The sequence below is a fragment of the Anabrus simplex genome, chromosome 1 (genome assembly GCF_040414725.1).
Source record: "Anabrus simplex isolate iqAnaSimp1 chromosome 1, ASM4041472v1, whole genome shotgun sequence".
Classification (NCBI taxonomy): Eukaryota; Metazoa; Arthropoda; class Insecta; order Orthoptera; family Tettigoniidae; genus Anabrus; species Anabrus simplex.
In genome coordinates, this window is record NC_090265.1 from 898,359,200 (window position 1) to 898,376,387 (window position 17,188).

Consider the following 17,188-nt stretch of genomic DNA (forward strand, 5'->3'; position numbering starts at 1 on the left):
GCAAACAGTCCTGCTGTTCTGAGCCTCCGGTACACAGTTTTCCGGAAACGGCAATCCCTGAGACGGCTGCAAGCTCCGCCGACAATTGTCTTGCAGGTTCACTCCGATTTCGTCAGGCAGTTAAGGCCATATATCGGTCCTGCTGTGGGGTGGTTACCCTTGGTCAACCTGGTACTGGCCTACGACTAACATCTCCCTCCTGTGTCTCGAAATCATCTCCAAAGCCTGGAAATGACACTTTGTGGCACATTCAAGGATACAGCGACTTCAGTCTGTGTCTGGCCTGCTTCCAGGCGGCCGAGTATTCTACCCTGCAAAATGGGGTCCAAATGGCATCGTTGGCATGTTGTCACATTCACCACGAGGCTACACTCCGCACACTATAACAGGGCAAACACGACTGAGGGAATATAGGCCGCAGGCACTGGCTGTGTTTATCTTGCGATTATGCCACTATTCAAAGCAGGGAACACTCCTTTCCTATACAGAGTGAACACGTAAGATACATAGGTGCATATGTCATGCGATTTATGGTCTATTTTCTGTTGCTCTGCTTACTCGCAACTTATGCTTAACTTTTGGACACTAGTGTACATACATATAATCTCTAGTTGCCATAAACAATCTGAAATTAGGTTTATTTGTTAATTCTATTTCTGTGTTTCAGTATGGATATTCATTTTATTAAGTGTTTTGACGTTGTGGACCGTGCTGGAATATTTACATGATATAATTTATTCTTTAAGGATCGTATAATGAGAAGGAAACAAGACTTTGCTAAAACTGAACGAGAAATTGAAGCTCGATTACGTGAAGAGGAAGAAAAGGAGAAAGCTAAGGAGCAGCAGTTGGGAGGTGAAGAAAGTGAATTAAGTGATGCAGAGGCAAGCAGACAGGTAGAAAACCAAACTGATTCAAAGCATCCTTCCACCGCACAAGAAGGTGAGTGTACTGAATGATTCTAGCTGATGAGGACTAGCTGGTAGCTGTGAAGCTTGCATTCATTCCATTTGGAATGTTGTATAATTATTGACTGCATAGTCCAAAGTCAGATCAAAATATCTTCCGGTTTGGTTGGGTTTGACATTTCATGAAGGGGTTTGTAATTTCCTTATTTAACGTTATCTTGAATTTGTGGTTTAACTTCATGTGGAAATGTATTAATATAACATTTACTTGTTATAGTGAACTTTGTTTCTGGTCAGCACATGCTGCTGTGACGCCACACTTACTCTTCGTAATGGAGCTAAGTGTCACTTATTCCATGTATTACTGTCACTGCTAATATTTCAAAACACTGATGAATTAATGTTTTTATTATACAATCATGTAGGCTGACTTTTTACAAAACATATCACCAGTAATATATAGGTTCAGTTTGTGTTCATTATGGATCCAGTATGAGTTGGAATTGTAAGAGCACTAGTTTTTCATGATCTAGGATATGCTATTGAAAAACCATATACACCATATCGATCTACAGACTTTTCAACTTAATCTGAGTTTCTTTGCATGCATTTTTCTCACTGTTCTGCAATCTTGAAAGCACCCTTGCTGTAGAACTCAGTTACAGCAACCTGCACTGACACACTGCTTTCTGTATGGCCTTTATTGTCTCGTGGCATTGCCCTCACATCTGTTCATTCACAAAACCATACAGATGATAATCAGAGGGTGCCATATCGGGACTATGGGTAGGGTGCAGTAGAACTTCCCATCACATTTTCCCAGTTTCCTCCTTGGTGAACTTAGCAGGGTTTGGGTGCATATTAATGTATAGATTATAGTACCCAGAGCACCTAATATGAAGAATTAGCAGCAGCAGGAACTATGACTGGGGTTAGTTGCAGCAACACTAGATCAGATGAAACTGATGCCTGGAGTGAAAAATGGAAACTCCTCATCAATATGCAGAAAGAGAATGGCCACAGATGACATAATAATGAATATGATCACATTCGCTACTGATCTGCATTTAGGGTTATCGTCCTAGTGGCGAATTCCATTATAAGTTGTTCCAAGAATTTGGAAGTTTATAGAACATCTCCCCTGGTAAATTATTCCAATCACTGGCTCTTCTTCCTGTGTTGTTCAGATCATCAGTCCATAAACTGGTTTGATGCAGCCTTCTATGCCAACCTATCCTCTGCTAATCTTTTCATTTCTACTTAACTACTACATTTTACATTTGCTCTAATCTGCTTGTCATATTCATACTTTCCTATGAACAAATATTTGCCCCAATTTGTCCTCTTGAATTCTAAGTGTATATTATGATCTTTCCTATTTTAAAAAATTCCACTCAACCTTATTCATCTACTACCGTATTTACTCACTTATTAGACCCCCTTTCTTTTCACCATTTACAGCCAAGAAAAGTTTTGTGCAGTGAACACATGACTTCTAGGCTATATCATCATCAGTGTTCGACTCCAGTCGCCCAGATGCGGTTAACAAGTCTCCTCCACTCCTTTCTGTCCTTCCACTTTTCCTGCTCCATTACTTCCGCCACATCCAGTCCAGCTTCTCTAATGTCCTTCCAAATCAGGTCCATCCACCTTCTTCTCGGTCTTCCAACTGGTCTCTTTCCCTTAACTTCTCTTTCCAATTCCCTTCTTGCCACCCGTTCCTTTCCCATTCTTTTTACATGTCCGAACCATCTCATTCTTGCTTTGTGTATGTTCTGTACTAACGGTTCTATAATTAGCTCTTCTCTGATTTTAATATTTTGAATTCCATTTTTTCTTGTCTTTTTAACCAATGTTCTTAAAAATTTCATTTCTACTGCTTGGATATTACTATCTTGTCTCTCATTAGTTACCAGTATTTCTAGTCCGTATGTTACAGTTGGTATGAAATACTGTTTATATAATGTTAATTTCGTTCTCTTGGGTACTTTGTCATCCCATAAAAGCTCTCAGACTTGATGATAAAATGTTGTAGGCTATAAAGAGCTATAAATAGTACCTGTTAACATTCAACACTATTCTTTAAAAACTTATGCATGTATTCTGAGTTTTACTGGCTATTTTTGTTGGAAGGCAGTATTTCTAAATTTAAAAAGAATAAATGGCGAACACATGACTTTTAGGCCTACATATAAAGTAAATATAGTCAGTTGTAGTTACTCTTATCGTTACACTGATCGTTTTAAATTCATATCCATCCATTCATTTTTCGTCCTCATGTTTTGAATTCTGGTCAGTGGAGGATTTTGGACTTTTATCTTGTCATTGCATTTTGTCTCATTTCGTACCATTAGGGGCCGATAACCTAGATGTTAGGCCCCTTTAAACAACAAGCATCATCATCATCATAATTTCCTTGTCTTAACCTTGATAAACCAGCAGTATATACAAGACCACATGTGTTTATTCCTATTAATATGAAAATAGATTTTTATGCATGTAGATTCTTTCCTGAACAGCTCATTTTCCATTTAACATCTTCCTTTCATAAATGAAATTATTATATGAATATCTTCCAAAGAAAGAAGCAAAGAACACTAGCTAACATAATTTCAATGCTCATTTGTTTTTTCAATGAGATAATTGAAACATGATAGTCTATGCCCAAAACTATAAATAAAAAAAATATTGTAATAAGGTCTGAGATTTGTAATGTTGGCTTAAGCCGCTGAAGAAGAGAACTTTGGATCTTGAAACATGTTGGGTGTATTGAAATTGTAATAAATTTCATAGTAGTATTGACAAGGTGGACATTCAAATTTAATTGACCTTTTGATGTGATATATTCAGCTATGTTGGAAACGACACAGAAAGTAGCATCATTGTCGTGGGTGATCTAAACTTACCAATTGTCAACTGGGAAGGAAATTTCAAACGGCAGATAGCATGACCAACAAATGGTGAATAAGTTAATATTTGAACGACAGCTAAATCGGAAAGTGATGGAACCAACTAAAACACGGGTGCTCAACTTAATTTGCGGGCAAGCCGAATGGAAGATTCCTAAATGAACTGCAGGCCACATTATTCTCACCCGCCCCCGTCCTTCCGTAACACACAAATATCCACACACCCTGGTGCCCCCTTCCTCAATCACCAACCTATTAACCTACCAACCAACTTCTCACACAGCTATTCAACAATATAAACAATGACGTGACACACATATAATACAAAGTGAGAAAAGTAATTGATACTCTAAATTTGGATAAACTTACCTGTTAATAAGAAGTCTGGGCTTGTACTTAAAGTGACAGTATTGAAATATCTGGAGATAGATTTGACAAAGCAACCCTCAGAATGGAATGTAGGTGTTCGTCACTGATCCGGCGACATAATTTTGATTTTATAAACATTTCTGAAAATATTTGTTCCCTAATGTAAGTACTCACAACCATGCACAAGTATTTTCATGCAGATGTTAAGAAAGCCAGAAAATTATCATTCCTAAGCGCGCTGTAAGAGTTAATAAGATTTCCCTCCACGAACTTTTCCCTTAATTGGGAACAACACTGAAGTTCAATTAATTCAACCTGTAGTTGCACAGGTACGTCACAGATGTCAACTGCAAATGGATTTTCAAACAAATTAATTTTCTCCTGCTTCAGTAAGTCAGTCAGCTTAATAAACTGTTTATATAGCACAGAACTGTTTGAGTTCACTTCTTGAAGCTCAGTACAACATGAAAAATGTGGGAATATGACCTCCTCTAAATGCTATAAAATTAATTTCAATTTATTTTGGAATGCTAACACAACTATACATTTAAAAGCATGCCTTTCCCTGTAATCCCTTATTCCAAGTATCTGTATGTTGCATCAAATGTGTGAGTATTGCTAAATTCCACATCCAGTTTTCGTCCCCAAATTCTGTCACTTCTTTCTGTTTCATATTCATAAATGTGCTTATATTCTTCACGAAGATGAAAGAAGCGTTTCAAAATATTACCACAACTGAGCCAGTGTACCTCACTATGATAAATTACATCACCGTAATTGCAGTAAATTGCTGGAACTCCCGATGGTAGTCCATGTAATTGAATATAATTAATTGTATTGTGTCACTGTGTTCAACACATGTTGTAAATTTAATACTTTTTCACATAGCACTAGTTGATGAATAATGTAGTGTAATTCAAAGGCATATCAGTATTTTTGTTAGTATATTTGTTTCTTATTCTTCCAATTAATCCAGATTTTGTACCACTCATATTCCTTGCTCCATCTGTTATAGCTGCCAATCCATCCCATCCTGAATCGAAATCTTTCAATGCTTCGGAGAAACAAATCCTCGCCCGTTGTAGTTCCATGGATGCTTCTGAAAGACATTCCAGCTCCTTGGTTATTTCACATGCTTTGTCAATGCCACGAATAAAAATTAAACGTTATGCTGTATCACGAACATCATTACTTTCATCCAAAGCCAATGAAAAGCACTCAAATGGTTTTGATTTTTCTCGCAGTTCTGAATCCAAATTAGCCCCGACTTCTGCTTTTCTTGTCATTGTGCCCCATGATAAGCTGACCAAATTTATCAGGTTTTTTTTTTTTTTTTTTTTTTTTTTTTTTTTTTTTTTTTTTTTTTTTTTTTGGCACGTTTCTTCCATTACTACAGTAAGTGTACAATTCTTCACAAACTCCCCATCAGAAAGTGGTTTCCCTTCTGCGGATAATAAATGTGCAACTCTATAACTAGCACAGACCGCAGGTATAACTAGCACGGACCGCAGGTATATTTTCCTCGATCTGTTTTGTGAACATTTGTTTTTGAGCGGTGAGACCTTTGATTAAATTTGAAATCTTTTCCTTCTATATTATTCCATCGTATTTATTATATACAGATCTGTGCTTAGAATCATAATGCCGTCTAATGTTGTATTCTTTAAAAAAGAAAATATTTTCCTTGCATATCAGACACATTACTAACCCCTGTGGGTGGGGGACATAGACAAAGAATACACTCACGGTATCCCCTCCCTGTCATTAAAGGCTACTGAAAGGGGCAACAAAGGGATGATGGAATTAGAACCATGAGACTACTGGTGATTAGTATCATTATGTGAGGAACACTATGGGTCTACTTTGCCTGTGATTATTACCACTATGTGAGGAACCCCACGGCATGGGGTGTTGCTCGTGATTAGTGCCACTATGTGCGTAACACCATGGGTTTGCGTTGCCTGTGAGTAATACCATTTTATGTGGAACACCCTGGTTTTGTGTTGCCTATGGGTGGTACCATAATGTGTGATGCCCTGTGGGTCTACATTGCTTATGATTAGTCCCACTATGTGAGGAACACCATGGGTCGTGTTGCTTGAGTGGTACCCTTACGTGAGGATCTCCATGGGTCTGCATTACCTGTGATTAGTACCACCATGCAAGGAACACCATGAGTCTGCATTACCTGTGATTAGGACCACTATAGGGAGGAACACCATGGTTCTGCTTTACCAGTGATTAGTACTATTATGAAGGGCTGCTGACCTGGCTTTTGGACCCCTTTGGACAACAAGCATCATCTCAGAAAATAAGGCGTTGTGAATTGGATCCACAGATTGTTTTGGATTCATGATCATATTTTCATCATGATTTTAGATTCTAGTCAGTGGATACATTTTGAAGTTTTAATTATCATTTCATTTCGTTGCACCTCGTACAACTAGGGGCCGGTAGCCTAGCTGTTAGGTCCCTTTAAATAAGAATCATCATCAGACACATTACTTTTCCACAGTTTTCAATACAAAAATATTTATCATTCCATTTTTCTTTAAAAACACAGCACTCACTGTCCTCTTTTCTGTGTTTGGAAAGGGACATTTTCATTCACTATAAATGATCAAAACGGCTTTATGTATTGGTAGTTCATAAGAACGTTAGTTTGCAGTAAAGTAGTAAACCACAATGAACCTCCCAAAGCACTTTCCGGGTGTGAACTGGTCATTTCCTCTGGATGTCCCCAGATAACCGTACCTACCATATCTACACGTGTATAAGCCGCACCTGAATTTTGAGACAACATTTGTGGGAATTTTTTTTTTTCCAATTCCGTTGTCTTAAAGTATGTAGCTTTATTCTACGAAATGTGGCAGTGTTGTACATTTCTTAAGAGGTCAATGTTTGCCTGATAGTATCAGGTACAGCCTTAGCTGAGAAACTGAGAGTAGTGAAAGTACAGTACCTAGTAGCATTCTTTGTTTACATGGTAAATCACTGTTGTAAATTGAGGAACATGGGGTCATGTCGGAGCAAGTTACACTTCAAAATTTAAATTACATGTGGTGCGTTACGCCGAACAAAATTGTAATAGAAAAGTGGGAAGTTCATTGTCGATGAAAAGAACGTGCGGCATTGGATTTTAATTAAAGATTCTCTTAAGGAAACATCCCAGAATCAGCAAGCATTTCTCGGGAAAAGAAGTGCAATATTCTAAACTGGAAAACGATCTCGTGGAGAATGTATGTAAAACACAAGAAAGCAGATTTTCTATTTCAGTTCAAATGCTACAGTTTGAAGGACAAAAAAATTGCAAAGAATAGGAATTCCTGAAAGTCAATTTAAAGAAAGTTACGGTTGGGCAAGGCGTTTTATGGCACGACATGAGTTGGTGATTCGCAGAAGACCATCAATGGCTCAGCGGCTACCTGAAATTTACTATTGCGCATTTCAGCGACAGGTCTTGAATTTAAGGAAGACCCATGATTACAGCATGGGACCAATAGGAATTGCTGGCAAAACTCCTGTATTTCTTTAAATGCCCTTGGAGACTACAGTCAACAAATCAGGAAAAAAACTGTTCAAGTTCAAACTGCAGGAGCAGAAAAACATCGTTGTACTGTAATGTTTTGCATCACTGTTGATGGGGACAAACTACCACCTTTCGCAAGTTTTAAGCGAAAAACGATGCCAAACGAACAGCTGCCCCCAGGAATGCAAGTGAGAGTGCAAGAAAAGGGGTGGATGAATGAAAATCTGTACATGGGCTGGTTAAAAACAGTGTGGTTTTGTCGTCCTGGTGCTCTGTAACGTCGGCCACCCATGTTGGTGATTGACAGCTTCCTTTTGGTGATTGACAGCTTCCTTAATCACTTGACAGAGAAAATGAGAATAGATTATGAGAAAACAGCTATTTGACATGACATGGTTGTGATTCATGGTGGAATGGTGGGAATTCTACACCCCTAAATGTCTCCATCAATCAGCCTTTGGAGGCACATTTGCAGTATTTCTACTGTGAATGGAGGAGCAATTCTAAGGAAATGACACCGACCGGACGACTAAGAAGCCTTCAGTTTTTCAAATCTGTGAATGGATGCTAAATGCATGGAAATTAATCCCAGCAGAGATGGTAGCAAAGAGCTTCAAAACCACGTCAATTTCCAATACAGTTGGCGGGACCAAAGAAGACAAGTGTGGGGTGCAACATCTGACAGCGGCAGTGACAGTGATAAAGTGTCAAGTGATGATGAATAGGTACCTTAAACTATTTTAACCACGTTTGGATGCAATAAGTTGTAAGGTATGTAGATACTAATGTTGTACACTAGTAAAGTGTTCTAAACTGAAGGGTGTTTATTGTATTTTAAAATTCCAAGTACAAGCCACACCCCATTTTTACTTACCTATTTTTAGTAATAAATGCACGGCCTATACACACATGAATACGGTGTATATTCCTCTGTGGAATGCAGCAAGTTTTTCACTTTCTGAGGAAGTCTGCAGCTGTAATTCCAAGAAAGGAATCCTTACCTCAATCAATCAATCAAGGTGGGAATAACTATGCATCTTATATCTTTCCTGCCGGCCCCATGGTGTAGGGGTAGCGTGCGTGCCTCTTACCTGGAGGTCCCGGGTTCGATTCCCAGCCAGGTCAGGGATTTTTACTTGGATCTGAGGGTTGGTTCGAGATCCACTCAGCCTATGTGATTACAATTGAGGAGCTATCTGACGGTGAGATGGCGGCCCCAGTCTAGGAAGCCGAGAGTATTTGCTGTGCTGACCACACCACACCTTATAATCTGCAGGCCTTCGGGCTGAGCAGTTTTCGGTTGGTACGCCATGGCGCTTTGGGGCTGTTGCGCCATGTGTGGTTAGAACTTTCCTACAGCCCAGTAAAAGAAACATCACATCAAAAAGAATGAATAATTCAGAGATTTTTCTTATGGTTTTATATCCTTTGTATATAAAATAAGACAAAGTTCTGATTAACCAGGTTTTTTTTTTTCTATCTATGAAAAACAAAAACTGAAACTTAAGCATGTTATAAAGCTCAGCCAAGGGACCACAAAAATGCCTTTGCAGGCTGTATGTTGAGCACCCCTGAACTAGAGGGAAATGTATTCTAGACTTGGTGCTGATAAAACCAGAGAAGCTGAAGTGATAGATGGTATAAGTGATCATGGAGCTGTTTGTGCTGTAGTTAAAAATATATGTAAAAATGAATGTCGTAAAAGTAGGACTATTGAGCAATACCATATGGTTGGGAGAGGCCTGGGGAAATTTTTAAAAAGCAATTATGGTCAATGGACATTGGTAAATAAAAATGTAAACTGTATAGAATGGATTTAAATTAGTTGTTGAGGAGTGTGAAAACAGGTGTGTACCTCTAAAAGTGGTAAGGAATGGTAAGGACCTGTTATAATATAACAGGGAAATATAGGGATTAGGAAGCAGGTGCAGATTAGAAAGAAATAGTTTGGAATGGTAGCGGGAGTAAGAGACTGAATGAGCTTACTAGCTAATTGAATTTAGTTAAAAATTCAGCCAAGGACAACATGATGGCAAACATAATTGGCAGCCATTGAATTTTAGGGAGCAATGGAAGAATATGTATAGATATTTAAAGGCAGAAACAAGTTCCAGAAAGGACATTCCAGGGATCATTAATGAACAGGACTGTATATGTGAGGACTTACAGATGTCTTCAACCAGAAGTATGTTAAGGTAGTTGGATATAAAGATAATATCCAGATAGAGGAGGAGACTAATAGGCCTACTAGTGAATTACTGAAATTTACGTGTGATAATAAAGAAATTTACACAAAAATACAAAAGTTGAAAGGTAGAAAGGTACATGGGATTGATAAGATTTCTGGGGATATAACAAAGGCTATGGGTTGGGATATAGAGCCATATCTGAAATACTTATTGATGATTGACTGTGCAACTCTGTATAGAATTTGTTCATATTGAATTGAGGTAGATTTGTGAGCAGGTGTTTAAGGGACAAAGCAAGATATCTAGGGTAGATATTTCATTTTTATTTAATCTGTGTGGCGGTAGTAGTAGTAGTAGTAGTACTACAGGGTATGTAGTTGGTTAGAACATTTTTGAAGTTCTAATTTAGTGTAATGGCTGTTAAAATCTGTCTTGCTTAAGTTTGTGTTGGCCTTGATTAGTTAATAAAATTCAAACTGTTGAGGCATTGACGATCATTGGCATCATAACAAAGACATTCTTGGAATTAAGAATTTAATCCTTCAATGCACAATGTGGGACTCAGAGGCCCAGCACCTCAAACTGACTTCAATATTTGTGTTACTTTCCATCATCGTCATGGTTATGTGAATTCTGTACACACATTGTTGCAAATAACATTTTTAGCTGAAATTCTTTCCATTAACTTTTTATTCTGTTTGCTGAAAAGTAATTATTACTAACCTGTTGTTAAGTTGCACACAAGAGTGTTAAGCACTGCAATGTTCAGTTGCAATCTTAACAAACCATCTGTACTTTAAATAATAGAAGGAGATTAACAACCATTGTTGTATAGGACTACTCATATGTAGAGTTTTCTTTACTTGAGAGTTTAAATAGTTTTAACCTTTCTTCTAGATTAAAGACAAGGTGTATTAAGTTGTAGTAATTATATATATATTTATATATATTTCATTTTTAAAGATCTGTGCTAGGTGCTGAATAAATACTTTCGTTTTAGGTTCTGGAGATGAAGAAGAGAAGACATCTCGGCTTTCTCATTCTCAGGATTCTTCTTCTTCAAAACATGATGACAAAGTACAGGCTACCAGTATGTCAGCATCAGCTGTGTCGAGAAGAACTTCACGAGATGACACCAAATCAGAACCATCGAGACATAATAGAAGTGATAGTAATGAAGAAAATGAGGATGAATCTAGTTCAAAAAGTCATTCAAACACTTACTCTAGCTCTGATTCGAGTAGTTCTTCTTCTAGCCGATCAAGTTCTTCAGAAAGTAGACGTAGTGATTCCAAGAAGAGTAGCAGTAAAAATGATAGGAGTAGCAGTTTACGAAGGCATGAAAAGAAAAGGAGTAGGAGTAGTTCACGTAGAAGGAGACGTAGTCACAGTTGGGGAAGTGATTCACGGAAATTGGACCGGCAGTCCTCTCGGGGTAGCCACTATAGGGAAGACAGTAGAAGACGAGAGAGTTCAGTGAATGATAGCAGTAGGAGAAGTGGAAGGGATAGGAGAGATCATAGTAGGTCTCGTGGTCGAGAGGATAGTGAAAGGAAGAGAAGTAGTAAGGATGATAGTTATTATAGACGCCATGATGGCAGTAGTAGTAAACATCATTCGTCATCGTATCGACAAGAATGGAGCAGTCAAAAGAAAAATAGTAGTGGTAGTAAGCGACATCATCATAGAGACTCCTCGGCATCTAGTTCCCCTTCATCCAGAAAATATCGAAGGAACAGCCGCAGTAGAAGAGAAGAAAAGAGAGGGAGGTATTCTCGTTCTAGATCTAGCAGTCCATCATCACGATCTTATGGTGACAGCAGGCGCAAAAGGACTTCTGGGAGAAGGGATTCGTCGGGCAGCTCACGTTCTACACACTCGACTGAGCGGTCCATGGGTAAGAAGTACAGCCGCTACGACTGATACTGCTGCCTGGGGGAGTTCAGAAGGTTGTATTTTATTTTATGTATATATTATTTAACAATACTTTGAATAAATTAATAATTAATTCAGTGATATAATGATATAATAGTTACAGTTAGGAAGTCCTCATATGTTGTTCAACTTTTGCTCAGGCATTAATAGACTGAAAAATATAGTGGTATCATTACTAAATGAGACCAGTTCCCTTCCAAGAGATTCAGTTCATTAACAGTTTAATTATATACAGTACTTACAAATTGTCAGTTCAAATGTTGGATGTAAAGGGTGTTATAACAAATTGTGTGTTCTACAAGGTAAAGAGAAGTTTTTCAAGAGACTGGAAAAAAAAGCTTCTTAAGCAGGAAACTTCTTAAAAGGAGTAATGCCCAAAAACTTATTCTGTACTTTGAAATACATGTGAAGCAAACAGCCAACAGATTTCTTTGTTTGTGAACAATACCAAAATAGGTCGATATATAAAAGCTGCTAAAAGAAAGCCACAATATAAAAATTTGATTATCATGACATGTATTTTTAGAGATAATAATTGAACATGCTGTATTATAAATATAGTTGATAAGAGAAGGGAACATATTACATAAAACCTTGCACAAGAGATAAGAAGAAATACTAAGAACATAAAAACGGTAGATGGGAACTGTACATTATGTAAATTCTGTACTGCATTAAACATTAAACACATTTTCAAACACAAAAGTCTAGGCTCCTACTTGGAAAAGAAATTGTCCAGGGTTGACTGTTTCAGGTTTTTACTGCTTTCTTGAAGTATAAACCTCTCTATTTCCCACATTGCCTTTCATATGTTATGAGGCACATTGGCTGAACGTTCCATAAACCGCCTCAGTTTTTCAAAGCAGATGCTTGCCTCACTGCAAGATGGTCTTGGGGGATTCTCTTCCTCAACCCCCTCCTCCTTCTTCTTCTTCTTCAGTCTCATTTCCTGCCTGAATTTCCTTGCAGATCTGGGCGATGGTCTGCTCCTCGCAAGTGATGACCATACCATCAATGGCAGTGAAGTCGTTGAAACTACTGGCAATCTCCATCTTCTCCTGTATAGTTTTCCAGCACCCAGGCTCTTTCATCACCAACTTTGATAACAATGCTGTTGGTACCACCACTGAAGCCTCCTTTCTTAAAGCAATTTGCTATTATTACAGGCTCCCGTTACCTCTGTTTCAATACCTTAATGGTTCCTTGGTCCATGGGCTGTAGTACCAATGTAGTATTCAGTGGGAAAAATTCTACCTTGTTGTTCCTTAAATGGGGCCACTTCTTGGGATGAACAGGGCAGTGGTCCATAAACACCAGAGTCTTCCTGTTCTGCCTCCCTATTTTTACATCTAATGCCTGCATATACTCTTCAAACAGGGAACTTGTCATTACAATGTTAGAAAGAGAAAGATGTTCCACCTATTCAATACAATAATAAATTGTTGCACCAAATTAATGTTGCAACATGTTTAATATGTTATGGGACCGGTTTCGACATCTCTCGATGTCATCATCAGCTGATACAGAAATGGTAAGAAGTCAACACAAAAAACACAAACACACAAAAACACAAAAAACATTAAAGGGTAATTGTAACACTTATGACACTGTTCTTGAAGAATTAATAATTGAAGTTCATGTAGCACTTTTTAGTGAATATAATTTTGTAGATATCTTAGGTTCTTGAGCACTCTTGCTGTAGATCTTGAGGTTAAAAGAGGATACAGCATATTAATGAATGTAGGTTTTCGTGGCTCGTTGTATTAACATAAAGAAATAAATGAACTGGATTAAAGCCACTATATATATTTATTTATTTAATAATAAAGCCAAGCTTTCAGCCAAATTGCATTGGCCTTCATCAGGGCATGTGAATTTTGCCTCCGACAGTGAGCAAAGAAATTCTCCCAAGGAACGTGGAAGTCATGTCCGTACTATCCACGCCCTACCCCACTAACTGGACTCACGGATCGTCGCGCTGTGCTGTGGTGGTTGGGAGGGAAGTTACTGATTCACCGCCCTCTGTCGACAGTTTGAGTGCATCCCACTGTGCCATGGTGGTGTTATGCATGTATTTCTGCAGTACAGGTCTCCATGTATTTGATAACTTGAAGCAGTCTTCCTTGTTGATGTTATTTGGGCACAGCTCGATCTCTATGGTTTCCCTCACAAGACAAGCATGGAAATCTTTTACAGGTGCGATGACCTTCTCCTGGTCAAAGAGGATTTCATGGTCTGTACTGTAGGAATATTCTGCTATGGCAGACTGGCTTATAGCGTTCTCCGTGGAGGATGAAAGAGCGACATTCTTTACCGACCTGATGTGCTCTTTCACCGCGGTGCTAACAAGCCTTTTTATCATGCCAACATATGAACAACCACAACCACATGGAATTTCATATACGCCCGGTGTTTCCAGATGTGGTTTTTCTTTGACTGGTCGAAACAGGGATTTGAGCTTCCGGTCTGCGGTGAAAACTGGAATTATATTGTACTTCTTAAGAATGCGCCCTATTCTGTCAGTGTCCGGCTCCATGGCTGTATGGTTAGCGTGCTGGCCTTTGGTCAGAGGGGTCCCGGGTTCGATTCCCGGTAGGGTCGGGAATTTTAACCATCATTGGTTAATTTCGCCGGCTCGAGGGCTGGGTGTATGTGTCGTCCTCATCATCATTTCATCCTCATCACGACGCGCAGGTCACCTACGGGTGTCAAATCAAAAGACCTGCACTTGGCGAGCCGAACATGTCCTCGGACACTCCCGGCACTAAAAGCCATACGCCATTTCATTCTGTCAGTCATACCAGCAACATAAGGAAGGAATACTTTTTGCTGTAGTCCTGGTTGGTACTATCCAAGTTAAGCTCCTTGATCTTCGCAGCTTGTGTTATGTCTCCTGATGTATAGCAGGCTAATATTTTTATGGATCACTTTGAGTCTACTGCATTAACAACAGCGCCATTGAAACCCAAGTGCGTCTATCGTTACGTGGATGACACATTTTCGGTCTGGCCACATGGAAGGGAAACATTAAATGCATTTTTAGAGAACCTAATTTCCATTAACAGTAAGATCAAGTTCACAATGGAAGTAGAAAATGAAGGTAAATTACCTTTTCTTGATGTGTTAGTATACAAGAAGAACGATGGTACACTAGGCCATGCAATGTACAAGAAACCTACACATTCTGAAAGATATCTTCATAAGTCTTCACATCACCACCCCTCCCAAAAAGCAGCTCCCCTTGGAACGTTATATACTAGGGTGAATAATGTTGCAGACGATGATAACCGCTTGAGTGCATTGAGAGAACTGACAACATCCATAAAGAAAAACGGCTATACATCAGGAGACATAACACAAGCTGCGAAGATCAAGGAGCTTAACTTGGATAGTACCAACCAGGACTACAGCAAAAAGAAAACAGTATTCCTTCCTTGCGTGGCAGGTATAACTAACAGAATAGGGCGCATTCTTAAGAAGTACAATATAATTCCAGTTTTCACCGCAGACCGGAAGCTCAAATCCCTGTTTCGACCAGTCAAAGAAAAACCACATCTGGAAACACCGGGTATATATGAAATTCCATGTGGTTGTGGTTGTTCATATGTTGGCATGACAAAAAGGCTTGTTAGCACCGCGGTGAAAGAGCACATCAGGTCGGTAAAGAATGTCGCTCTTTCATCCTCCACGGAGAACGCTATAAGCCAGTCTGCCATAGCAGAACATTTCTACAGTACAGACCATGAAATCCTCTTTGACCAGGCGAAGGTCATCGCACCTGTAAAAGATTTCTATGCTCGTCTTGTGAGGGAAGCCATAGAGATAGAGCTGCATCTAAATAACATCAACAGGGAAGACGGCTTCAAGTTACCAAATACATGGAGACCTGTACTGCAGAAATACATGCATAACACCACCATGGCACAGCGGGACGCACTCAAACTGTCGACAGAGGGCGGTGAAACAGTAACTTCCCTCCCAACCACCACAGCACAGCGCGACAATCCTTGAGTCCAGTTAGTGGGGTAGGGCGTGGATAGTACGGACATGACTTCCACGTTCCTTGGGAGAATTTTTTTGCACACTGTCGGAGGCAAAACTTCACATGTCCTGATGAAGGCCAATGCAATTTGGCTGAAAGCTTGGCTTTATTATTAAATAAATCTCTATATATATTGTACCCTACAGGGCATAAACAACAATACACAACCGAACTTACCTTCTTACCTGTTACTAGATAAATGCACCAGCTTAACTGCAGTCGGCAGAAGATCGTTTACAGGGTTCTTGTGACGAGAGTATGGTAGGAAAATTGCACAATTACATTAAACTACGAAATGAGGAACACTTTTGCTATCATCTAATTTTTGAGCATAAGTTTCTGTATTCATAAATCAGGTTATTTACAATAACTGCACCAGTAGTGCCAAAAATAAATGCCCCAAAGGCTTACATCTACGATTTTAAAGACAAAAAAATACAGTTGTTTGATGATGCTGTGCGGAGGAGTAGATCAGTGAACCCAAAAAGGAAAGGATGTGTCCCCTACATGGAATAGCACCCCTATACCTACAAATAATAAGACATGATGGTAGAATTAGAGATGCTCCGCAGGAAGAATATATACACCTAAATAGTAGCACAACATGTATAAACAACAACTAAGATACATACACTATAGCCATTTCTCTCGACATTTTGGATGTGAACTCATGTCCCCCAAGCACTCGTTTTGTCTGCTAGATAGACTATCACTATCAATTACGTAGTACCAAGATAATTATGTATAATACACAACAATATGAATGCGTAACTGAAAAGGAAAGAAAGGCAAAAAAAAAAAGAAGCAACTCTGTCCTCAAACACATCTCTGCCAGAAGGAGAATGTCATCATTACCCAGGCTATTTCAAGATGGCCGCGCCTTCCCCCAGGATGCGGGTCGTGCATTGACCTGTTTCGTCTAGCCATGAGAGGCATCGCCCTCGCCAAAAATTTTTTTTGTAAACACCGACCGCCTGTGACCCAGTATCCTGGTTCTCGGGCTCTCAGAGCTAAGCTCACAAAGGGGCTTTCATTTATCTCTGCCTGACAAAGCAATGGCCACATAAATAAGTGAGAAAACACATCTCACTCGATGTATCCAACTTCACTAACAAACCACCACGGGCCCTATTTATATCACATAAAGTATTCTACCATACTACACCTCATAAAATAAACATTGTCAATCTATACGACGGGTTCACAGTAACCTTAGGTCTGCGGTTCAAGCCCGTGTTTGGCAGAGCAAGACAGAGTCACCAATTTAATGCCACTGCCTATGTTATAGCTTAATTTTAACTAAAGTC

The 17,188-nt window shown here is 39.1% G+C and overlaps 1 protein-coding gene across 3 annotated transcripts in view; it reads left to right on the forward strand.

The window, feature by feature from the left end:
* The window catches only part of LOC136857726 (arginine/serine-rich protein PNISR), a 248,435-nt gene that overhangs the window by 204,007 nt on the left and 27,240 nt on the right, over positions 1-17,188 (forward strand). For 2 of the 3 annotated variants that reach the window (XM_067136602.2, XM_067136605.2), the window contains exons 11-12: positions 747-942; positions 10,905-12,504. In XM_067136602.2, coding sequence (XP_066992703.2) covers positions 747-942; positions 10,905-11,827 — 1,119 coding nt within the window. In that variant the 3' untranslated portion in view covers positions 11,828-12,504. Of the gene's footprint in view, positions 1-746; positions 943-10,904; positions 12,505-17,188 lie in introns of those variants that run through there. The other variant, XM_067136603.2, reaches the window with a different exon arrangement.